Here is a 27,040-nt window from a genome sequence, read left to right on the forward strand (position 1 = left end):
TTCCCTATCATCAAATGTCACCAAACTCCACTGTTATCGTATGTGGAATATTTTTATGTAAAGTCTCAACTTGTTCATTGTCACCAACACCCAATAGGAAATGATCAGAAATAATATTTTTAATGCCTGACACAATTCTCTGGTAATAGACAATACCACATTTATAATTCTTTCATTGAGTTCACTGATATTCTAAATTTTTATACTGTACACACTCTATCTCACCATTCACCACAAACAGAAGATAAGATATAAGTGTTTTTCCATTTAACTGTTAACATAATTTTGACATACCCAAATTATTGAGCAATAATTTTTGAATTATATATCAATTGAATGAAAATTTTAAATGCATTTAATTATTAATATTAATACATTAATTAAAAATGAATATTTTCTGTTACGTAATAATTTGAAAAACTAATAGAGATATCATTTCTTTTCATTTGAAAACATATTTCTTTTGGAGATTAAAAAAAAATAAAAAAACATCTTTAATCATATTTTTCAATGGATAAACAAATTGTATTTCTGAATGTTAAATAAATCATATGCTTTAACTGACATATTTCATACCAAAAAGTATATTTCAAATAATATAGCTCAAATATCTTTTGGTGTTAATTAATATTAAAAGAGATTGCAAATTGAACTTTCTCTTTTTATCTGTAGTACAAATTTATGAAATTATTTTTGTTTGAAAAGTATTAAAAAATTTTGTAATTTTAGAAATAGAATTTTAATTAGAAATACACTTTTTATCACATATTAATATTATAATTTTGAACGATTCTTAATAAAATTATTAATTCTATATTAATCAACTATCATATTAATTAAAGACACAACAGAAAAATTAACATAAAATTCAAAAAATTTAATGCATTACTTCTAATGTATAATTTAAAAATAAAATAAATAAATAAATAAATATATATATATATATATATCTTAATATGTAATGTACTGGTACTGTACATATGTAAATATTTACCTAAAGAAAATTCATCACTTCCTTCACCAATGAAACACATTAACTTTTTAAAAACTTCTAAATCACAATGAACAGATATCTGTACATCTTCAACACTTCTTCCAAAAGTAAAAAATCGTTCAAAGTATGGCATTTCTTTTATCAATACATCACAAGGACACACAAATATCTCTTGAATTTTTCTTACATCATCTAATACATTGATGTTAACATCATTCCTAAGAATTAATTTTAAATAGAAAAAAAAATGAGTATATTCTAAATGAAACAATTACATTATTATTACATTTATAAATAATAAAACTATTAATGTAAAAGATTATATTTACATTAAAATACTTACATTAATATAATTGATTATAAATTATAATTTTGCTATGTGTCTATTTTACAAATATTTCTTTATAGAGGAAGTTCGGGTATTATGTAATACCATTTTTGTTTGGTACCATAATTCTGCTAATACTTGTTTAATCAAACTAAAATATAAACAAGTATTTACCTTAATTAGTTGGTATTATTTATCCAAACTTTAATTATAAATATAATTGTATTTTATTATATAATTATCAATGTATTGAAAAGTGCAGTTTGGAGGATAATAGAAGATGCTGAGGTAATTTGAAAAAAAAAAAAAATTTTATTTACATTAGAAACATTAAGGAAATGAACAAAATTTATTAATTCTAAAATATAAAAATTCCATCAAATATTGCGCATCATTACATGCAAATATATAGTCACAAAAATTGATTATATAGTCACAAATATAATCAATTTTTCAGCACTGGCACAGTCATTTTGAGTCCACATTACTGTTACAAAAAATGCACTTAGAGTCATTGTTGTTTTGGCATCGTGTCAGGTAAAAAGTCAAGTTCTGATGATTGTCTTAATGAAAAAACTTATTCTCACTGCTTGACTCTTCTTGGAACAATTGTTTTGGCTGTCTGGCAGCATTTTTTACCAGCTCAATTTTCTTTATATATAATATTTATTATATAGCTAGACTATAAATTATTTTACAATTTTCAAGATGTGATTGTTACAATTCTCAGATGTGATTTTTGTTACTCCTTTACCTGCTTGAGTCTTCTTGATTATACTGTATCTTTCTTAGATAATATTGAATTGTGGCCTACTGTAGACCTGTTCAAGCCATACTGCTTAGTAACATCAGACATCTGCCCACCCTCTACCTATGCTATTATACTCTCACCTTTCGAAAATAAAAACCGATGCAAAACTTAACGAGTGCCCACTCGACAGTCTTGCAAATACTATAAAAGAATTGTTTCAACAACTGCCGAATTATCGGGCTAGCAAATGGCTATAGTAATATTAATAATTAAAGTTAATTTGCTACTAGAGTTAGGCATTAGGCGCCATCTCTTGCTAAATTTAATAATTAGAATTTTAATTTAATAATTTAAATAAATAATTTTAATATTACTATAATAATTTTATAGTATAATATAATAATTTTAATTTTGTAGTATAATATAATAATAATTTTATAGTATAATATAATAATTTTAATATTACTATAGCCATTTGCTAGCCCAATAATTCGGCAGTTGTTGATCTTTATATGTAACGGGTTAGTTGTTGTTTATTTATATAAAAGAATTGTTTCTGTCAAAAAAATAAAAGGCTAAAATTACAAGGGAGAATTTCAAAGTTTGGAGGAATACTATCCAATCAGTATATACCAGGTCGAGTATCAATGTTTCCCGCGAGTTCTGAAAAGTTTTGAATTGTTGCCTGAAGACAAGGGAGGACCAATCAGTATTCATTATTTTACGTCGCTTCTTTTTGTGTTTGTTCTGTGAGATGTTCGTTATCCGATTTGTTCATTAACCACAACTATTTTTTAACTGATCACCTACTGTATAATTTTCATATTTGTACTAGTGATTATGAAAGTGGTGTAAATCGAAATTTTGTATTCATTTCATACAATAGATTGCAATAAAATATAAATAGTCATTAATATAGTGATAGTCACAAATCATTATGTACTGTACATATTAATTATCAGTTTCTGGAATTCATTATTCATATTGCCATCATCATGATTGATGTATGTATCATACTATCCTTATTCATATATTTTATTTAAAAAGTAATTCAATTTATATTATTACATAACACACAACTTTTTAATTAATAAGATAGTTAGTTGATCAATTTGTAATTTAAAGGAAATAGAAACAAATCATAAACTTGAAATGCATTTTGCCTGTATATGGATAACTCAAGTATGGCCGTCGGCCATATTGTCATATGTATTTTAGTTATATTTTTTATTTATCTTTATATTCAATTCTCCCCTTTGTCATAACTTCCTTCTAGAAATTTCTGTCTTAAATCTCATTACCTTAAGGAGGGATTACCTCTTCTCAGAACTCTTGGTAGAACAAAAGGGTTGGGGAATTATCGTTTCTCCGAATTTTCGGGGGAAACAAATGTGGTCGTTCGTTATGTAACATAATGTTGTCCGCGAAGGAAACATACAAACAAAAGAAAAGACACACAAAAACTTTCTATATTACACAATCCTTTCTTTATTCACGACAAACGGGTTTGGTTTTAAGGAATTCCAACTGTTCTTGTAAACTTTACAAGATTCGAAGTGCATCACATAGGATTTCTTGTTGGGTTTTCATACAAGTCAGGAATATAATTTACACACAGAATGGTCACATAACAATCTTCTTAGTCCAACCGTGTATGTGAACCTTACTTAACTAATTCTTAAAACTACCTTAAAACTAACTTAACCTAAGGAAGTGAAAATAGAGGTAGGAAAGTGAGGAATGAAGAAGAATGGAAGAATCTACAGTCACCTGGGATTTGTTCTCTTGTCTGTGTCACTATGCTCTTTGGGTAGGAGTTCTTTTGGAGGTTATTATTCCTGCCGTCTCGATGATTCCTTTGCTGATTTCAAAATTCTTGAGTATCAAATTCTCTTTCCAATACAGTGCCTAGGTACAATTCTTTTCCCATACCAAACTATACAGTTCTCTGAGGTTCTTAAAGGCATCTTCAGGCCTTTCGCTGATATGAAGTTCTTTCCGTACCGTCTTTCTTAACAATCTTTGTCCTCTCGATTTTCTTGTCATGATCTCCCTTTGATCTTCTTAACAATGTGTCTGACTCCTTCGGTCTCCAGTCAAAAACTGATCAACTCACCAGTCATTTTTCACCCGGTCACCTTATCTCCTATTGTTCTCTTCCTGTTCGTGTAATGACTAATCCTACCCAAAGGCAATAATGGTCATCCTAGAAAGTTCCAGAAAAGGATAAAAGAAAGAAATAGAAGAAATAACAGAAATAGCATAGAATTATGACTATATACAAATATACATGTTTTAATATATACAGATATATATATATATATATATATATGTCTGATGGCCACACAAAAGGAAGGCAAGGACCAGAGGCAAAGCTGCCAACAGAAGAGTCATTCTTGGTCAAGATCTCAGAGTGGATGGCAGGACAAGGCAGTGCTCCAAACCAGAAAAAGGGAAAAAGGGGACTGCAATGCTGAGGAAAACCGTAGAGGTCGAAAAGAACAGAAAGAGAAGGGTTGTAAAGACAGTGAGTACGAGTGCACCGAGTGAGATCTATGAGGCACCGTTTTTTTTTGTTTTGAAGGAGGGAGGTATCTGAAAGCACGATATTGAAAAGACACCTTCCACATTGGTACCTACCACTTAAGAAGACCCAGGTATTTTTCTACCTTCCTCTGTCTATTTGACATACTTCCCTAAGTCTCTGTTTCTTCCTTTTCTTTTTTCTTAGATTTTTTGATAGGTATAAGCTTAGTTGTAAGTCAGTCAGGTTGATACTGTATGTATACACACGCATTACCTATATACTTATGAGAAGACAATAGACCACCCTTTTGTTAATTAGTAATATTAATATCTGTAAAGTTGGGATCTGTACTAAAAGAACCGGTTCGGAGAAAAATAAAGGATATTTTGTTTGTACATCTGTTTTATGTATCCCTCTTAGTAACGTTTGTTCATGGGCATTACTCTCTCAGTATGAACAACCACACAAATTTGTTTATTGGTCAATAAAAGATGATTTTAAAAAAACACCATGCATTGCTTAATCTTCAACTTGATGACTTGGAATAACTGCAATGTGATTCCACAATAGCAAAATATAATAAGACTAAAAATTTTTCTGTCAAGCATGATGGAATACTTTTAATAAGAAAGTAAAGATTGAAGAATTGAGAAGAGTAGAGAATCCAGCTGCATGTTGTGATGCAGTTTCTGCAGCCCTTGACAAAGCCATTCTTAATGTTGTTCAAGTCAGACTTCATGGCCTGCAGGGGTCTCAGTTGTTCTTATTCTTTTAGATCTAGAATTTACCTGACTAAGTTTACTCTTACACTTTCTGCTAGGCATTTTTTTTTAATCAAAATGATGAGTCTTTTTAATTCCATGTTGATAAAACAAAGATAAATTGTATGTATGTTAATTATATGAGTAATAGTTTCTAAATAACGAGCTTGTTAGATCATTACTTCCGATTGGATAATAGAATGTCATGTGGTCATATGAAAAGATTTTTTTTAAAATTTGCTATAGAAGCAACACAATGCTACTATATTTTTTTAAAGTTTACATTTAATGAATTAAGTTTAAAATGTGCCATTTGCCAAAATATTTAAAAATGCAACGTAAGGGAAATTCCCTCATCAAGCATGAACTAAATGAGGTCACTGATGTCACTGCAATGTAAGTGTGATCACCGATTCAAAATCAATAAAGCATTTATTCTATAGCTAATATTTTCACAAAATAAGTAGCTTATACTTTCCATCAGAACAGAAAATGAATATAACCAAAATTTCAGCTGGATTGATCAAAAATTGCAGGAATTATAAGGAATTCTCACACACAGACAACAGCTTTTATATTATTAATATTTTAAAATCTTTTTTGCAATTTTTTTTAACAAAAATTAATTATTCAAATGCTTCAAAAATAAAGATTTTCTAGTAAAATCTTTAATTGTAACACTTCAAAAAAATTAAATAATAAAAATAATTTTAACAATTTTTCATTTTAACAAATTGTTTTGCGGGCTACTTTGATCACATCGTAACATTACGGTGGGCCACAATTTAGGCAAACATGCTTTTTAAAAAAGTAAAACAAATACAAAATGAATAAGATTTTATTGTTATACCAAGAGTTCGTACTTGCACTTGCACATTATAACAATGACACATGCAAATTTTCATTTATTTAATTGTTTTTGTACACACATAACGGGAAACAAAAGTTTTAATAGATATATAATATAGCTTAGCAGGCCACACAATTTAACGTGATGGGCCACATGCAGCCCATGGGCTGAGGGTTGGCCAGGTCTGATTTAGTAGATAATGAGGTTTTTCAATTTGTTTTTTATTTGCAGTAATATTTATAAATTATAAATATTAAAATTTGATACTGAAAATAGTTAAGTTAGGAATACAGTATTCAAGCATGCATACTTAAATATTAAATTAATATTTGATTAATTACCTTTTTGCATCTCTATCATTATTGTCTACAGATTCTCTTATGAAACATTCTTTATCCTTTGAAAAATCTATACATGAAATAGCAAAGAAATCAAATAAATTTTAAAACAAATATTTTAGACATCCATTAAGTTAGTACCAATAAAAAAAAATGACTTTCAAAATATTACAATTATATAAAATTTATTGATAAATGAATAAAAATTTTGATAAATACAAAAAGTATTGTTGAAAGTTTATTTATCTATCATTTTAATGATAAGTTCTTTAATTTTGTAAAAAACAAAGATTAATAAATAAATTATAAATGTAATCAGTATTATCAACAATAAAATCACATTTTAAGATAATTAAATGCATTAAAAACAATTAAAACCAATAATTTGATTCCATAATAATACAATGTATGATAATTTATGGAGCATTTCATTATAATCATACAGTAAAATCTTCATTATTCAATGTATTTCCCTTTATAAAGTATTTTTGAAAATTAAAAACAAAATATTAACTGATAAATCCTTAATTTGTTTCATAAAGACAAAGTAAAATTTTAATATGAATAGCTTTATTTTCAATAATTGTCTAATATATATGCAGAAAATGTTTTGAATAAAAACATTTTTAGTATAAATCTTTGCATTATTTTCTAAAATGCTAAAACATTAGAAATATATAATAAATACAAAATTATATTTTTAACTTTTTTATAATTTTTTAATTGAATTATTAATATATTGCTATTTTCTGAAACTTTCATATGATTTATTTTTAAAAAAATTAAATATTTGAAATATCAAATATGAAATAAATTTAACTAAAGATAACAACTGCCAAATTATTGGGCTAGCAAATGGCTATAGTAATACTCTAGTACCAAATTAACTTAAATTATTAATATTACTATAGCCATTTGCTAGCCCGATAATTCGGCAGTTGTTGGTCTTTATATATAACGGGTTAGTTGTTGTTTATTTATATATATACGCCTTGCTGGGGTTTGCGATGGCCGGTTGAGTGCCTTTGGGAGGACGTGGGCAATTAATGTGTCCCCAGTCGGCATTGTAATGATCGTCAATGGACGTACGGTAATCTTATATCAACTGGAAGGGGAGATCAAACCGAAGGTCCGGGTAGCGTAACTGGTAACGTGTCTGCACGGATAGCAGAAGTTGCGGGTTCGAGTCCCGCTTCGGGCCGATTCTTTTCTTCCAGTTAGGCCTAAATTTATTTATTTAAATTATTTAATTAAAATTCTAATTATTAAATTTAGCAAGAGATGGCGCCTAACACCTAACTCTAGTACCAAATTAACTTAAATTATTAATATTACTATAGCCATTTGCTAGCCCGATAATTCGGCAGTTGTTGGTCTTTATATATAACGGGTTAGTTGTTGTTTATTTATAAATTTAACTAAATCATTGTCTCCATAGTAATTACTCAAGCAGCCTACAGAAACTCAAAACGTTAAAAAAAATGTTATGAACTTACACAATGTATATCCATTTGTATGTAGAAAAGTAACAAATTTTTTAGCACATTTATTATTTTTATTCTTTTTGTTATGCTTAATCCAACTACTTAAAAATTGTATAATGCATACAATATAACAAAGTAAAATAACCAAATCAATAACTTATAAATTTATTTATATAATGATTTTTATGATATATAAATATATTAAAATGTTATGTAACTTCAGCAGCCATAGATTGGAGAATCGATAGTTTATTTAAACAATAAATTATAACACAAAACTTATATAGGCTATTAAACATGCATTATTTAGAACATAAAATATTTCTTATTGTAGTATTTCTAAAAACTTTCTCTGTGCTGATATTTTGATAACACAATATACAGGGTGTTCAGAAATTCCTGTTACAAACTTCTAGGACTTGTAGAGGGGAGTGAGTACATAACATTTTGATTCGGAACCCATGTCCGAAAATGTACTGTTTCTGTTCTACGACGGTTTCAATTCAGATGTTTAACTCTTCCACTTCTGATGAGGGAAAGAGAAAAAGTAAAAACAAATGTGCTTAAGTGATACATGGATGTTTCGTTATGTATCCTTTCAAATAGTTACCTAATAATTGCACTGTGTCATGGCTAATTCAAATTCCTCAAGCAGAAGTGGAAGAGTTAAACATCTGAATTGAAACCGTCGTAGAATGGAAACGGTACGTTTTCGGACATGGTGTGGCCGTCAGCCATATTGTTTTCTTGTATATTTTTGTTTAATTCATAAGTTGTAAATACATATATATATATTTTTCTATCTTCCTTCTTCCTTCATTCTATTCTCTTATTTCTGTTCCTTTCTCCTTTGTCTGAACAACCTGACCGTTATTGCTGGAGGGCAGGATTACCCCTCCTAAGTAAGAACAAAAGAAGGCGAGGACGCCCTGAAGGCTAAGTGGTGAACAAGGGACACTTTTCTACTGGACCTCGAGAAGGACGGAAGTGTGAGCCAGCGATCGACCAGGAACGGGAAAAGTCGAAAGGAGGCTACAGGACCGTCGAGGCCAAGGGAAAATAGACACAAAACCGAGGGAATCGAAAGACGTCGAGGGCAGACAGCCGAACAAGGAAAAAGAGAGAAAAACGACTGCCATTGCGGAAATACACTCCAGCGAAAACACCGATCATCGTAGACCCGGGTACCTTCCATCTAATTCTATCTACTTTCGTTCTTTCCTAAATCTATCTGTTTCCCCTTTCCTTTTTAGTTTTTAAGGTAGATATAAGTTTAGTTTTAAGTCGGGTGTAAAAAGTTTGTGTTACGAGCGCGGGTGTGATTCTTTGTACGTGGCGACCCCTTCCTCAGTGAAGTTATTCCAGTTGGGATCATTTGTAAATTAGAAAAGGAAAGAACCGTGTTCCGGAAGGGAAATAAAAAGACTTTTAATTGTGTATCAGTCTCTGTGTTCATACTTGTAACGTGCATTCACGGGTTTACAAGCCCTTCTCAACGAACAACCACAATGGGTTCCTAATCAAAATATTATGTACTCACTTCCCTCTACAAGTCCTAGAAGTTTGTAATGGGAATTTCCAAACACCCTGTACAATATAATCTACTCATATTCATATATTTGACAAACTATAAATTTAATCTTCAGTTATGTGATTATACCATTATTATTAAAATTCTATTATTGTTTATTTCATAGAGATATATTTAACAAATATTTTCCAGTAAATTTGCAGAGAAAATATGCTTAGAAAATTTGTTTCATATTTCAAAGCAAACAATAAACTGAACAATAACAAATAGTTTAATTGTATATTCAAAGATATACAATAAATAAGAAATATAATTCATTAGCAAATATTTATCAAGTTTTAAATTATATAAAAATTATATTTATTTCATATTTAAAAACAAAAATATTGCTTACCATTTTTAATTACATTTTCCTTAGAAATTAAATTTTCCGAGTTGTTTGAGCACATATTTGTATCATTATTCGATTTATTAAACTTCGATGAAAAATTTGCAACTGTAGTAAATTTTGTATAATTATTAATGTTAATTTCATCAGCATATTTTTCTATTGGCGTTATAGTTATATCAATCCATTCATATTCATTTTTGCACTGAAAATGTTAAATATTCACTTAAATATTTGTTTTATTGATACCTAAACAATAATTTAATAAATATTTATTATATCTTGAAATTGAATGATATAATTATTTTTCATTTTTAAAAGTAATTGAATATGTTCTGCAACCTCCAAAATCATAATACTAATAATGCTGTGTAAAATATATATTAAAATTACCTTTGAATTACATAGAAATTTTCACAAATAGAAAAAATTTATTAAAGTTTGTTGGAAACTGCTTACAAAAAAAAATGCCTTTGAATTGAGTTGAAAATTTAAAGAAAAAATGAACTTAGATCAAACTTCTAACTTAGAAGGTAATTTTTGTTTTTTAAATAAAACATAATACAAAATATTATTGTAAATTTTTATAAGATTTTGAAAACCAAAGATGGTCAATACTGTGATCACTCAATCTAGTTATTATTTTAATAATGAAAAGTCCCGCTACTGAAAATGCCCTTTCAAATTCAATGGATATGGGTGGAATCATCTTTAATGCATTTAAGAGAAGACAAATGTTATGTGTTTTTTCACCCAAAGCGTCGAAGATTTCTAGTTAGTTTTCGAAATGCATTGCAGTGCTTCTTTTGCTCTCAACTATTCCTTGATTTGTCTACCTTGGCTGCTTTAATAGAAACATCAAGCTTATAGCCCGATAATTTGGCAGTTCGTTTGGCTTTAATAATCAGCATTATTGTTGAGACACGCACGTGGTGATTTATGATCTAACAAAGAGATACCAGAAAATAAAATAAAAACGTTTTTTTATTTACACCCGTGGTCTGTACAATAATCAGGATTCTTATAAATTCCGATGCTCCTCGTAGTCCGTTCGTACTCTTGTACGATCAATTAACACTAAACCCAGACAGAACTCGTTGACGCGATTCCCGCGACAAAAAAATAAAGATAAACGATCAATATAAATCTACCGCGGTACAAAGAAGTCTTATATCTAAAAACTAAACTACTTATGCTAACAAATAAAAAGGGAGAAGGATAGAGAAGGATAGAGAATAGAATGAGACAAGAAGGGTACCCAAAATTGGTGAACACTCTGGTGGTGGTGGTGGCCGAAATATTTCTTTCTTGAGGGTTGAGGAAAAATGTCGTAAATATCTTCAATCAAAAAACTTTCCTATAACTTTCCAGAAGTCCTGAGATCAAACTATTCAGTCTTAGCTTGACTAATGTCTCTCCAACTGATGCTAAAACAGTCTGGAGAACACTCCACTGCGTCTTCTTCCTCCGACGCCCCAGCCAAAAGTAGCTTATCCTTCCTTACTTTTACCCTCAGGGTTACCACCTTTCTTTTGTTTTCGAAGTAGGTGACTCACCACCCATATTAAGAAGCTTCTAGAAGTTGAAAGACAAAAGAATCGAGAACAAAGAAGGAAGAAAGTATAGAAATATATACATATATATTAGAAATATACAGATAAATACTGGTGTACTACCACATATGCCCCCCCTTAAGAATTATTTACCGTGGTGTAGCTTACGGTAATCCACTCTACGACCCCGTAAGTCGTACCGTTGAAGTGATGAGGGAGTTGGTTCAATTTCTCTATTATCCGTAGTCCTATGCTCGCTGTATTCGTTCCGTTGGTCATTTACTTGATCTTCGTGGGGGGCCGTTCTCAGTGTGGGCCTGATATATTCGTATATATCTTCACCCAGGTCACTAGTTGTCACTTCTTCCTCTACTACAGCAGGAACTTTGTCCATTCTTCTCTTACTAATTTCGTACATGGGGAAATGACACGGTTTCAACCGATCAACGTGTACGATCCAGGTGTTCTTTTTACAATTGTCGCTGATTTCCATGGTAACGGGACCTAGCTTACGCGTTATTCTATATGGGCCTAAGTACTTGGCCGAAAATTTTCCGTGACTCTTATTTCTCCCCTTCCGCAACAACCATACACGTTGTCCTACATTCCAATCAATAAGATTCCTTCTCTGGTTAATACATCCCCGGGTATAGGAATTCCGTTTCCTACCTAGCTCGTATGCAGCCTTACGTATAGCATTTAATCTGTCTTTAAAGTCCGTGTTGAAACGCTCCCCCCCGTCATCATCCGGCGATTCAACAGGAAAGGCTACAGGAAAATGAGGGTCAAACCCATAGAGTAAGAAGGCTGGGGATTCGTTGGTAGAGGTATGGGTTGCATTATTATAAGCAAATAACGCAGGTGACAAAAAATCGTCCCAGTTACGGTTGTCACCTTGTGAAATGCGGGCTATGGTACTGGTGATTGTTTTGTTGAAGCGCTCACAAATGGAGTTGGCGCACGGTCGATAAGCTGTTGTCACGTTGTGTTTTATTTTCAATAGACTACAAACATCCTGGAATGTTTTGGAAGTGAAATTACTCCCACGGTCGGAGATTAATATGCTAGGACAACCGTATCTACAAACAATATGATTAAATATGACATCAGCAACGCTTTGGGCGGATTGGTCTTTGATCGGTACTGCTTCCGCAAAGCGAGTATAAACGTCTATCATTGAGAAAATATAACGATTTTCGTTCTGTGATCTTTGTAGGGGGCCGATGATATCTATCGCAAGCTTCTGAAAGGGAAAACTAGCAACCTCGGTCTCCTGAAACGGAGCACGACCGCGATGGAGGTTGTGTTTTTGGCAAATCTTACAATTACGGATGATGTGTTTCGTGTGAGCACGGAGATTCTTTATGTAATAGTAGCGATCAATCAGATGACAAGTTTTATCTAAACCGATGTGACCCGACAAAGGGGAACAATGAAACGCCCATATTAATTCATTAACTGCATCTTTCCCTACACAAACTTGTTTCCAGTGGCGGATTCCAAAACGTCCTAGTTTATTGTGAACTAATACACCACCCTCTAAAGCAAATTCCGGTGGGATATCACTATCCGCGCATATCGGGTTGGGGTCACGGTTGGAAAAATTGTGTATTAATTTCTTAAAGAAATCGTCCTCCTTTTGGGACTTGATGACCTTTTTCCATAACTCGGAATTAACAGAGGCGACATTACAAGTGCGCAAGTCACAATTAGGCCTAACCTTCTCGGGCCTTGACAATAAATCAGCGATCAAATTCCTATTACCTTTTATATGGTTGATGTTAAGATCGTAATCCGTTAGCTCTATCGACCATCGCATCAACCTTTTATTATGGTTCTTCATGCTCTTTATGAATAAAAGGGGCTTATGGTCGGAGTGAATCTCAACTGGGTGTCCCAATACGATGGGTCTAAAATGACGAAGGGACAATATAATTGCGAAACATTCCTTCTCCACGGTGGAGTAATTCAGTTCTGCTCCACTAAATTTTCTACTAAAATAACCCACTGGGGCGAAATCATTATCAATTACTTGACCTAGCACTGATCCAGCACAAATATCAGATGCATCGGTGAACAGATGAAAACGGGATGAAAAGTCAGGATGTCTCAGCAAAGGGGGGTTAGTGAGTAACATTTTAAAACGGTCAAAGCTAATTTGACAGTCGTCGCCCCAATGGAACTTGGCTTTCTTCTTTGTTAATGCTGTCAATGGTAGGGCAATATCAGAGAAGTTTGGTATGAAATTACGGAAGAAGCCTATCATCCCTAAGAAACTCCTTACGCCTTTAACGTTATGTGGTGGTTGTAGTTCACGAATGGCACGCACATTGTCGGGGTCCGGGCGGATACCTTCACGGCTAACAATATGGCCCAAGTACTTTAACTCCCTAACGACAAATCTACTCTTCCTAGGGTGTAATTTTAAGTTGGCATTATATAGAACACTTACGACTCTGTCAAGCAGTATCATGTGCTCTTCGAAAGACTTACTAAAAAGGACAATGTCGTCTTGGAATACGTAACACCCAATGCCGATAAAGGGCGCTAGGATTTTGGACATCACGTTCTGAAAAAAACGGCCACTGTTCTTCGCTCCCTGGGGTAGACGGCACATCTGATATTTTCCCCAGGGAGTCGAAAAGGCGTATACGTGACGAACAGAAGGGTCTAGACTAACTTGAAAATAACCTGATTTTAGATCTATTATTGAGAAAAATTTGCTACCATGAAATTTGCTCATGATTTCGTCGACTCTAGCTAATGGAAATTCCTGTGGTTGAGTTATTTCATTAATAAGTCTGAGATCTAATGTCATACGTAGTTCACCATCGGCTTTTTCGACAATGTGAATAGGAGAGTTCCACTCAGAAGAACTCTCCTCAATGATACCCGCCCTTAGATACGAATCAGTTAATGATTTTAATTTTTTTAGATAACATTCCGGGATACGGTATTGACGCTTATTAATAGGGTACGAGGATTTAAATATTGGCTTGTGGGAAGGCCCTATCATCCCTTTCAGTTCTTCGATGGAGTCAGCAAAACACCCTGGATACTTACTAAGGATATCGTAAACCCTTTCCTTTTCATGAATGCCTAAACCGTCAAGTCCTTGAACTAAAATGGGGGAATTAACAAGACAGTTAACGGGTGAGATGTATCCCTTATATCTGTTACGATTATTGTCGCTTGTTATACCCCTTCTCATGCTGTCAATAACTTCTGGGGTACTATTAATTATGTCCATCCCTAATATGGCTTCATATTCCACATGATCGGGAAACGGCATGCACGCGATGATATTAGTATGTTTACAACCATTATATATCACCCCGACTCTGATAATTCTATTACACTCGGTAACTACTCCAGTTATCCCCCGAATACCCAATTTTTCTTCATCTATGGTTACTTTACGTACGGAAGTTTTAGATATTTGCTTTAATATACCTGAATTTATCAAAGACCTTTCTGCTCCAGTGTCTATAAGGAGTGTAATATCTACATTGTCTATTCTACCTTTTATAAGTGGGAGGCCTTTTCCGGATTGGAAAACTTGGGTGGCCAAATATAAACTCAACTCAGGGGCGCTGTGTTGGCCATCATGACACCCCTCTATTAGTTTAAATTCCCCCTTCCGCGGGATGAACACTCACGAGCAAAATGTCCCCGGTGCCCGCAAACATAGCATTTTCTATTAGTATTTCTGTGATCCCTATCCTTATACCCGGCGAGCTTTTCAACAGCCTCCGTTAGGGCTTCAATTTTTTTTTCTAGCTTGTCGATTCTATTTTCGCGCTCAATGTTAGATACAGAGATACTATCCGGTCCGCCACTGATCGGTTTTACGTCCTCCTCCGTTACAGTATAAACCCCTTTACGTTCGCTCAGGTTGCTACAATCTAATTCTATTCTCTCTTCAATTTCTGAAAATTCGAATGCCTCCTCCAAAGTTTTTGGAGACCGCCTTAACACATTCCCTCTTATTCTTCCGTTTAATCCTAAAACGAATCTTTCCCTAATTATATCGTCGCGTAATGCGTCTATCTTAGAATGATCCTTTACGGCACGGGACAATAGAGTTTTGGTCCGTATAGTGAAGTCTGTTACAGATTCGCTCGTGCCCTGTCTTAAGTTTAATAGTTGATCCAATACATTCTTTTCCCCAGCTCTTTTTTCAAAACACTTTGTTAAGTCCCGTCTAATATCTTCGTACGAATACGGATATTGTTCTAGTAAACAAAAGAAGGTATTAAGAGGTTCCCCCTTTAGCCTGGCCTGTAATACCGCTATTTTTACTCTATTGTCCCATCCTGCTAGGGTAGCGATGTTTTCGATGGTTTTAAAAAACTGCTTAATATTAATGGAGTCACTTTGGGTGCCAGAAAACATGGGGATCATCCCTAAAAATCCCGTTACGACTAACGGGGGATTGCTAGTGACCCCGTTACCATGGATCGTGCTTTCTACATGATCGTTAGTAGCCATAATAAAAGAAAAACTCGCGGCCAACTTACGAATTTAAACAAATTAAAATACTCGAACAAAACGAGCGTTCTGCTGGTATAGTACCGATGAGGAGACTTATAGACGGAATCCTGTCGCGGACGCCATTTTGTTGAGACACGCACGTGGTGAGTTATGATCTAACAAAGAGATACCAGAAAATAAAATAAAAACGTTTTTTTATTTACACCCGTGGTCTGTACAATAATCAGGATTCTTATAGATTCCGATGCTCCTCGTAGTCCGTTCGTACTCTTGTACGATCAATTAACACTAAACCCAGACAGAACTCGTTGACGCGATTCCCGCGACAAAAAAATAAAGATAAACGATCAATATAAATCTACCGCGGTACAAAGAAGTCTTATATCTAAAAACTAAACTACTTATGCTAACAAATAAAAAGAGGAAGAAGGATAGAGAAGGATAGAGAGATAGAATGAGACAAGAAGGGTACCCAAAATTGGTGAACACTCTGGTGGTGGTGGTGGCCGAAATATTTCTTTCTTGAGGGTTGAGGAAAAATGTCGTGAATATCTTCAATCAAAAAACTTTCCTATAACTTTCGAGAAGTCCTGAGATCAAACTATTCAGTCTTAGCTTGACTAATGTCTCTCCAACTGATGCTAAAACAGTCTGGAGAACACTACACTGCGTCTTCTTCCTCCGACGCCCCAGCCAAAAGTAGCTTATCCTTCCTTACTTTTACCCTCAGGGTTACCACCTTTCTTTTGTTTTCGAAGTAGGTGACTCACCACCCATATTAAGAAGCTTCTAGAAGTTGAAAGACAAAAGAATCGAGAACAAAGAAGGAAGAAAGTATAGAAATATATACATATATATTAGAAATATACAGATAAATACTGGTGTACTACCACATTATGAAGAAAAACTTCATACTTGCAGACTTCATACTCATTTCTATCCTTGCCAAATTTGCACAACCCGGCATAATGCAGTTATTAAGCTACTGGGGATGGTTAAAATTAAGGCAGCATAAGCACAATTATTCCAGATATTACAGGTTCTGACAAGTAAAGAATTTTCAGAGTCCTGCCACAAATAAGCCTCGTATTGATTATTGACCATTTGTGACATGCCATAACGAGCAAAAATTTTAAAAACTGATAAGTAGGTTTAAAATTAATAAATACAAATGAATTCTGACAGTTTATGAGTTAATTATACTTTCTATTTGCAAAATTTCCTCAACCTTAACACAAAAAAAGAAAAAAGTGAATTTTTAAGAAATTTGTGGGATTTCCCGGGATGAGAAGAATTTCCTGGGTTAAATAAACAGCTGGGATCCCATTTGAGAAATCCTACTTGTAACATATGTTTTTTCAATTAACATATACAAAATTCTAATCTCATATATCAGATTATATTATACATCATAAGTACAACTAAACCTTGCTTTGCATTAGAATTAAACTCTTAAAAATAAAACAAACTGAAATAATGCAAACTAAACTATAATTTTTCATAACAAGCTATTGAAATATTAAAGATGAATACTGGTCCTATAATTTAGAGATAACAGTATTATATAAAATTATAACTGACCCTTATTTGTTTTTCAATTATGATAGAAATAAATGAATTTAAATAGACTAGATAGACAAACTGTGTATTTCAATACGTAAAATAAAACTTACATATAGCTGAACTAATAAAATTACAAGAAATTAATTAGTTTAATGTCTTAATTAGTATGATTTCAGGATAAAATATCTTTCCGTTACCTTAGTTTTAAATACAGTCAAACCGTGATTTTCGAACACTTCGCTTTTCAAACAATTCGGCTCATGAACAAAATTTTGAACTCATTTCCCCAGTTGCTGTACAATAACTTGGTTGCTGAACAAGCTACTCAGCAAGAGCTAACCACAGATTAGAGAGAGACACAGACAGCCAACTCCCTTTACTTCCTATGTTAATTAAAGAAAGTTGACGGTACAACCAATCAACAACAGAACTTCGATTCCATGCAAGGTTACACAACACAACACAAATCTTCAATGACAGTGTTATTTAAATTACATTTCAATATGCATGTGGGAAAAATACTATTTCCATTTTTCGATACATGCCACAGTTGTACTAAATCAAATTAATTAATAAAAATTGCATTAACTAACATTCATGTAATATAAATGGTATCCAAGAATTTGTGTTTAAATATACTTAAGTTAAATAACAAAAATTAATTAATTAATTATATATAATATTACATTGCATTTGTAGGCATTTTTATGCATGAAATACAACTAAAAAGGTAAAAAAAAAGCAGCTTTGTTTTAGGGGTCAGGAATGGATTAATTCATTTCATATTGTTTCTTATGGGAAAGTTTGTTTTAGCTTTAGAACAAATTGGTTTTTGAACAACGCTTTAGGAATGAGTTCAAAAGCCGAGGTTTGACTGTACTTAATTGAAATGTAAACAAGTTTATTTTTTATTAGTAGTAGATATTAATGGTGCAGTTACTTTATATTGTTTAAATATCAATTTCTTTAAAAACAGCTTTTCTTTTCTTAAAATTAATTGATTTAACTTCACAGTTAGTTCAACCATTGTTATTTTGTCTGTACCGCATTTTATCAGAGACAAAGACTATTGGGTTTTATCCTCATCATTCTTTATTCCACTATGCATTTCGGGTGCAATCTTTTTTGTGTATTTTGCACCCCTCATCAGGTGTTACATTTCTACAATTGGTAGGGAACTTATTTATTATATTGATTATTGTAGTTGAATTTTTTATACAAGTTATATAAGATTATTACAATTTTTTGTACATGTCACAAGAAATTATTACAAAATTCTTTAAATCAGCAAATAAACAACACTTTAATTACATTCCAGTTAACGTTTTCAATCCTTTCATGTGTTTGATATCCCATTTATATTTGAAAGATTGTTCCTAATGTAACAGCCTGATGATAACCTTTCAAGAAAGTCAAAAATGTTTCCTGGAATGTAATTAAAGTGTTATTTATTTGCTGATTTACGAAAAAGTTATTCTACGAATTCATATCAGTATTTAATCAGTTTCTTTTGTAAGTTTGGAAATTTATTTTAAAGTTAAAGTTGGCTGCATATGGACCAGTGTGTGTGATTTATCAATTCACATACTGTGTAGGTCAGAAGAGAGCTCATGACTCTGGAGCTCTAAAAAACTGAGTACTGAGAAAAACTTTTTCTTTATCACTTTATGAAAAACATTTTCCAATTCAAAAATTAAAAAAAATTAAGTGATTCATTTATCTTAATTTTATTTTATTCTATACTAAGAAATAAAGTAGGAGAGTAAGATAATTTTAGTAAAAAAAATTAATTTCATTTTTATAATTAGGGTTCTTGGATTAAAATGTAAAAATGTATTAGGGTTCTTAGATGTTTACTGTTTTTTATTAGAGAATACCATTGTTGGCAGTGAGAAGAGCCCTTTAAGTCTTAAATTTGTCACCAATATGAACTACAGTGAAACCTTGCTTAACGAGCACCTCGCACAACGAGTATTTTGCATAACGAGCAAAACAAATTGTAAAAGTTTGCCTCGCTTAACAAGCAATGTTTCGCATAACGAGTGATGAGGAGAGGGGAAGTCCCGAATTGTGCGCATGCAGCATGCTCCATTAGTCTGTGTTTAGCACTCGTTCCGCTAGCATCTTACTGTCGCTTATAATCACATATTTTTCCAAACTTGTGTTCACACATATTACTTATAAACATCAACATCCATAGCTCGTTATATAATAAACACGCGAAACGATACGCCAAATTCTTGGCATATCGTTTTGCAAATTCATTAAATTTAACGACCGATTCCAAATTAAATTTTAGAAATGTCTGAATTAAAAATGAACTATTTATAATTATTAAATTTAATACGAGATGGAAACATAACTGCCTACCTCTAGCCAAATTAATTAATCTCTAATATTTAATTATAGCCTTTACATAATCCAAGAATTTGGCATATCGTTTGGAGTGTTTATCAAACACATTAGCTGTGATTTTTTTTTTGTTTCTGCAAATTGAATTCTCATTCCAGGATGGTTCATTCCACACTAGAGGAAATGATGATGATGATTCATGCTTCTTAACAGTGTATATTGTACAATTTTTTTTTTAATAAACGTTATACATAAAACATTTGAACATTTTTTCGGCATGGAATGCATTATCGTATTTTACATTAATTTCTACGGAAAAATTGTTTCACTTAATGAGCATTTCACATTACAAGTAAGACTCTGGAACGAATTATGCTCATTAAGCAAGGTTCCACTGTATATTACTTGTTAACAGTACAAGACAAAAAATTACTAAATAGACTGTCAAAACATATTACAAAATTTTGACTCAGAGCAAACTTTCAGTTTTAACTGTTTAATAACTAAACTTTTAATATAATTAAATACAAATTACTCAAAGCAACGTCTAAACTTGCAATTTATAACAAATACAGTCAAACCTGTTTTATGCGCTCTTTTTATGTGCGATGTTTATTTGTGCGATTTTTTTAATGCGAATTTTTAATTTGTGCGGTATAGTTGGCGACTAGTCTCGTGCGATTCGTCATGTCTCACGTTGACTTATTATAGCTAAATAAACTTATTATAGCATAAATGCACTTATTATAGTAATATTATTGCACGAATATGCGAAAAATGAAATAATTTACTTTTTAAGTCAACAAAACACCACCTGGACAAAAATATGTAAAACAGACGATAGACCAGACGATGCAGTCAAGTGCTGACATCTGTTGTCAATAAATTCTATTTCGTACGGTTTTGAGTTATTTTCTATGTGAGACTTTTTTTATGCGGTCCCTGTTGACCGCATAAAAAAAATATTTTTTAATTGTGTGCGAAAACTATTATTTACAGCCATTCGTGAAGTTTCGTGAGATTTTTTTTAATGCGTTTTTTTTAATGCGGTCCCTATCCCCCGCATAAAAACAGGTTTGACAATATTTGCTTACTACATGAATTTTCAAAAGAAAACAAAATTAGAGATGCGTGTGTTGAAAACAGAATTTTGATTTCAAATATCAAATTTAATTGTAAAAAAAAATTAGTAACAAATAGCTTTGATTTTTTTTAATTCTTATCATATATAATTATTTAAACTTTTATTAGACTTATAAGTTAGTGAAAACAATATGAAAAATAAAACTCATAGCAGCCAACAACAGGATAATGTAGTTAAAATAAAATGTAGCAATTTATCACCAAAATATCAAATATCAACATGTAATTGTAGTTCATTATTTTAATATATTTAGCCACATTGTTATTCAAGATTGTTCTTTGTATCATGATTCATTTGCCAATTATTTATTAATTTCATAAAAGTTTATATTCTAATAAATGTGCCATTAAAGTGTTTTTCTTTTGATGATTAAATATAACTACCAAGTAACAAATATAATGATTTTCAATCATTATTTTACTAAAAACTTTAAATGTTATATAGTAACTTTTTCTGTATAATTTTCTTGAAAAATTTAATATCATCATTGTAGAATAATAATTTATATATTTTATAAATAAAAATATAAAATATGACTTCTTACAGTTTATATAACATTAATATAATGTGTTTCATGTCTTATAAAACATGATTTTTTTCAAAAAGTCATCTAACATGATTATGTTGGAATAAACCAAAAAGTTGCAGTTACCAACATGTGAAAAAATTTTCATGCCATAAAAATGAAAACATTATTACAAATTATTACATAAAGAGAATAAATAAAAATAACTATTTTCACATAAAACCAAGTACTGCCAGTCTAAAGTGAACATCATATCATTAACATGTTAATGGATTTGTGAGGACCGAATTGAGCCGGTCCAAATTTTAATTTTTCATTATTTCAAATCCCCTCGGGAGATAACGATCAAGATCCGCGATAACAATCAAGCTTCGAAGGATGTACAGTCTTCCGCCGTCAAACCCACTTCCCTCCTTCTCCGGATCCCACCTGAGTCATGGAACTCAAGTCACTACCCTCCATCACGATTGGTGATCGTTACGGAAGGGACCGGGGGTATATAAAGGGGGAAGATATCTAAGAAGAGGGCTGAGGTCCGAGGAAGGGGAACAACCCGTTGACCCGAGTCCTGTACGAAGGCCATTCCAAGACGCTGGAGCCTCCGCCTACAAGCCGATCCTGCCGCCCACCTGCCGCCCACCGCCAGGAAAGACGCCCGAAGAACCTTCAGCCCGAGCCGAAGAACATTCTCGATCATAAGCAATAACCGAGAGGTATGAATCCCCTAACAAGTGTGAGCTCTCTCTCTCCCGCGATTAGGGACGGAATGAGTCGCTTCGATGTAATCGATTCTCTATTCTAATAAATCTTATCTGTGTTGTCCTGCTACTACGGATATTACCTTTTTCTTATCGACGACCCCACACTTCCTCCACTCGACCTGACAATTAACTAACCGATCCCGACAAGTCGGGATAGTACGATAAATTTAGCCATCCTAGACAGTGGGTTGGGTCTTACCGACCTGAACGCTGAGAAAAAAGAGGAGGTACGACTCCGTCCTACCTCCGGCATTCCCACAGATTCATTAATGACAGACAACTGCTGATTCAATATTTAATCTTCAAAGATCATGGAAAGTTTAGAGAAAGACAGCAAGAATCACATTTCATTTTCATCAACTTAAGTCACAATACAGTGCCAAGACAAGGAGTGTGGAGAAGTCTTAGAGAAAAGCAAGTTTACCAAAGAAATATGTTAGATTGTTAGAAGAAAATGTACAGAGACAGAAAGGCAAATGTCATGAGCTCTCCTGAGATACTCAGAGTTAAAATTCTGAGGATTGTGATAAAGCATAATTCAGCTTTAAGTTTATTTCTATTCAACATAGTGATGGATTTGCTGATGGAACAAAAAAGAGAGGATGAGAGATTATTATGTACAGAAAACATTGTACAATGTGTAGAGTCAAGGAATAGAGTTGAGTTGAAGTTTCCTAAATGGAATAATGTATCAAAAGAGAAAGGTTTAAAAGTCAGTAAAATCATGTGCAATGTATGTGAAAATGATGTAATGGATTTGAATTTGAATGGATAGGTTATCAAGAAGGTTAATCATTTTAGATACCTTGGCTTAAGTGTAAAGAAAAAGAAAAATGGAAAGTTACTGGTCAAATCCAAGGTTCATGGAAGACAACTGGAAAGAAGTGTAGCTGTTCGTGTGATAAGAAGATATTATAAAAAATGGTGGTGAGACTATTATGCACAACACAGAAACCATACCCCTGAAAAGAATCAAGATCAACAAAATGAAAAGGATAGATCTGATTAAAAATAAACACATAATAGGAGCAGTAAAGATGACAGACTTAACTGGGAAAGTGTAAGAGACAAACCTGTGATGGCTTGGCATACGAAAAAATAAAAATAAAAATTACATAGGCAAGAAGATCCCAGTAATAGAAACTGACAGGAAATGGAGAAGACCCAGGAAGGAAGGATGTGATGGAAAAACCAAAGAAAAGAGGACCAAATAAAAAATAGATAAGATCAAACATCCTGAAGGATAATCATTAAAAGTGGTAATCCCATATAAAAATAGGATAACCTACATAAAAAAATGATGACTTTATTTATTCATTTATTTCAAAAAAGACAAGATCAATAGATACAACTACCACATTTGAACTATAATTTCAAAATAAAATAGTAATAAAAAACAATAACGATATGAAAACAAATAAAGATCTTACACATTAGTAAGACAATATATTTACAGTGTGTGATCAGTTAACGAACATAATCCGTTCCAAGACTTTGTTCGCTATCCGAGTTGTTCATTAATTGATTATCGATTTACCATAGGTTTTTATGGGAATTTGATTAATTTGTTCTGGAGACCCCAAAAAATAAAAATATATACCTTCTTACTATGTTTATTTATATATAATAATAAAAATACATACATACATACATACACAGTCTTGCATTTTTATTAGTCATGTTTTTTCTGTTTGTGAAGGTTAAAGAATCTGCCTAATGTCGATTGCTGTCTTCAGGATTTTTCAGAAGTAATTAATAGCATTGTAATTGTAGAGATCCCTATGCCTATTAACTTCAAGCTGGTTTGAATGCCATTCTAAGACTGTTGTTCTGACATCCTCCCACTTCTTCAAAACATCTTTAATAGCAGATATCGGCATTAATCCTTTTTTCAGAAGAAAACATATCTTGCTGAGTTTCTTGGTGTTCTTCATTCAAGAGTTCTTGGCATTCTTCTGTCATCAGATCAGTTTCAGGTTCCATTATGAGCTCTTCAATGTTCTTTATTTCTCAGATGTGATTTTTGTTACTCCTTTAGCTGCTTGAGTCTTCTTGATTATACTGTATCTTTCATAGATAAGATTGAACTGCGACCTACTGTAAACCTGTTTGAGCCATACTGCCCAGCAACATTAGACATCTTCTACCCACTCTCTACCTATGCTATTATACTCTCGCCTTTTGAAAATAAAAACCAATGCAAAATTTAACGAGTGCCTGCCCAACAGTCTTGCAAATACTATAAAAAAATTGTTTCTGCCAGAAGAATAAAAGGCTGGAATTACAAGAGAGAGTTTCAAAGTTCGACTGAGTTGAGAGTCGACATTGATGTCTCCCGCATTCCGAAAAGTTTCAAATTGTTGCCTGAAGACAAGGTATTCATTATTTTATGTCGCTTCTTCTTGTGTTTGTTCTGTAAGATGTTCGTTATCCAAACATAAAAAATCTTTCATGAAAGTGTTTGTTATCTGATTTATTCATTAACCAAACTGTTCATTAACTGATCACCCACTATATATGATAAAATTTTTTTAATCCTTTGAAATTAGAATATAAAAAATTTAACTCTTTAAACATAAGATTAGCCAAAATTTACCTCAATTTGTTCAAGATGTAATCAGCCGAAGGGAAAATTGTTGACTGGTGTTGCTATATAAATTCCCCTTGTAGCCTGAGGGACAAAAATAATTTCATCTCCAGGTATTTAGAATATTGAAATTTTCAATTTCTTTTGTGCCTTTTTTCAGATTTGCTTTAATGAAAACTGATAGTGCAATTTGTTTCTTCCTTGTCCTAGCTTTCCTATGAACCAGGTGTCATTGTTGTTGCTTTCAGACTTTAGCCCTTAAGACTATCAGTGTTTTGTTTTTATAGATTAATCTTTGTACTTTAGTAAAATTGATTTAAACATTTTAGGTAAGTGTTATTAACCTTTTTTTAACCGTAGGTAAGTAATCATTTGAAAAAATGATAAACAAAATACAGCAGTATCTCGGTACTCAAACTGTTCTCAACTCGAACAATTTGGTATTCAAACACAAATTCTGGAAATTCACCATTGATTGAACAAACACAACCTGCTAAAACAAATTTTTGATTAATAACATTTTTACTTTGTCATCTATAAAAACTTATGATAAAAATAAAAAAATGAAGATGTTGCTAATATTTCTGATCAAGATCAACAAAAAAGCTCAGAAGATAATGATACTTTGTAAAAAGAAAGCACCCTTGTTTAACCAAAATTTATATTAATGTGTAATACAGTATTTTTAATTGTGATTGTTAGTTAATTATTTATTGGAAATAAATTATTGATTGTTTTAATAAATGTATTTCTCTTAGTAATGAAAAAAGAATAGTATACTTTTGCTAACTTTTGGAACATAACCCTATGTGTTGCATTAGTCTTATGTTTTGTATAGCAGAGATTCATGTAACATGGCACTTTTTTGGAATGCAAGTACTGTGTTATATGAGAGAAATCTGTATTTATCTATTCTGAAATATCCAATTTATTAAAATATCAGCATCTGTCTGTAAATCAATGAATCAGAGTTGTAAAGTTTCATATCTGTGGCTAAAGCTGTATATAGAGCTGAATAATTTTCAAAAATTATGAAAATGTAAAATTAAAAAATAAAATTGAAATGATATCCTAAAACAATGTTTAAAATCAGAATTTTCTTCTTTACAAGAGTTAAAAAATATTTACTTATAAGTGAAGTATTTACCAAGTAAGATTATTTACTGGTGTATAGTATTTAGTACTTACGATTGATGTAACATGACACATACATACCTAGTCATCACACGATCATAACAAAATTAAATTAGTTAGTAATTATACAATATAAAGATTAAAAACTTCCTCATAGCAAACAGTTGAGAACTTAAAAAAAAAAAAAAAAATCAATTTTCAAGTGTCTAGCCAAATCAGAAGACTATATGTTGTGAAGATTTGCTCCTGGGCCAAATAGTACTAAGACTCTTGCCACCATGGTTGTCATATTTCCACACAAATAAGAGCATGCTCTTATATGTAAAAATCACTTTCTTTTTTTTCATTTTTGAAACACACATCCTGCTTCACTTGTAAGAGATTGCTGTTTTGTATGCCATGTTTTGGGTTGTAAGAAACATTGCAAAGCCCAATACGTATATAGAAGAATTTAGAGGAGTTATAGCCCTGATTATTTAGGCGATCGTTTGGTGATGTTTCTATGTTTTGGGTTATAAGACTATTGCACTGTTGCATAATGTAAATTAAATGTGAATGCACTGATACAGTATCTATTCAGTCATTTCTCCATGGTAATCATTATTAAATAAAAAAGAAAAGAGCTTCTGATACTATAAAAGTTTAAAAAAAATATTGAGTTTTTTTGGTACTTTGGAGAATATACTGTCAATTTTATCCTATAAGAGCATGCTGTTATGTATGACAAATACAGTATATATTTTCAAAATACTTCAAAATTGCATTGCAATTAAGTTAAAAATACCATAGTGTTAAAAAATGCATAAATCATTAGAAAAATAATGTATTTAAATAAACACTTCTCAAAAATATTTTTTTAGAATGTTAAAAGAAAAATGATTTAATTAATACAATCTTTTATCTCAATGCATCAGATGAAAATAAAATAAATTAAGAGAAATTTTATTAATACAAAAATTAAAATACAGTAAAAC

At 31.9% G+C, this 27,040-nt stretch overlaps 1 protein-coding gene across 1 annotated transcript in view; it reads right to left on the bottom strand.

The window, feature by feature from the left end:
- The window catches only part of LOC136982876 (SANT and BTB domain regulator of class switch recombination), a 71,128-nt gene that overhangs the window by 43,279 nt on the left and 809 nt on the right, over positions 1-27,040 (bottom strand). Inside the window, exons 3-5 of the mRNA XM_067279426.1 lie at positions 9,959-10,157; positions 6,553-6,619; positions 995-1,212 (exon numbers count right to left, since the gene is read on the bottom strand). Coding sequence (XP_067135527.1) covers positions 995-1,212; positions 6,553-6,619; positions 9,959-10,157 — 484 coding nt within the window. The remainder of the gene's footprint in view (positions 1-994; positions 1,213-6,552; positions 6,620-9,958; positions 10,158-27,040) is intronic.

The sequence above is a fragment of the Centruroides vittatus genome, unplaced genomic scaffold, assembly GCF_030686945.1.
Source record: "Centruroides vittatus isolate TY-2023 unplaced genomic scaffold, ASM3068694v2 contig_874, whole genome shotgun sequence".
Taxonomy (NCBI): Eukaryota; Metazoa; Arthropoda; class Arachnida; order Scorpiones; family Buthidae; genus Centruroides; species Centruroides vittatus.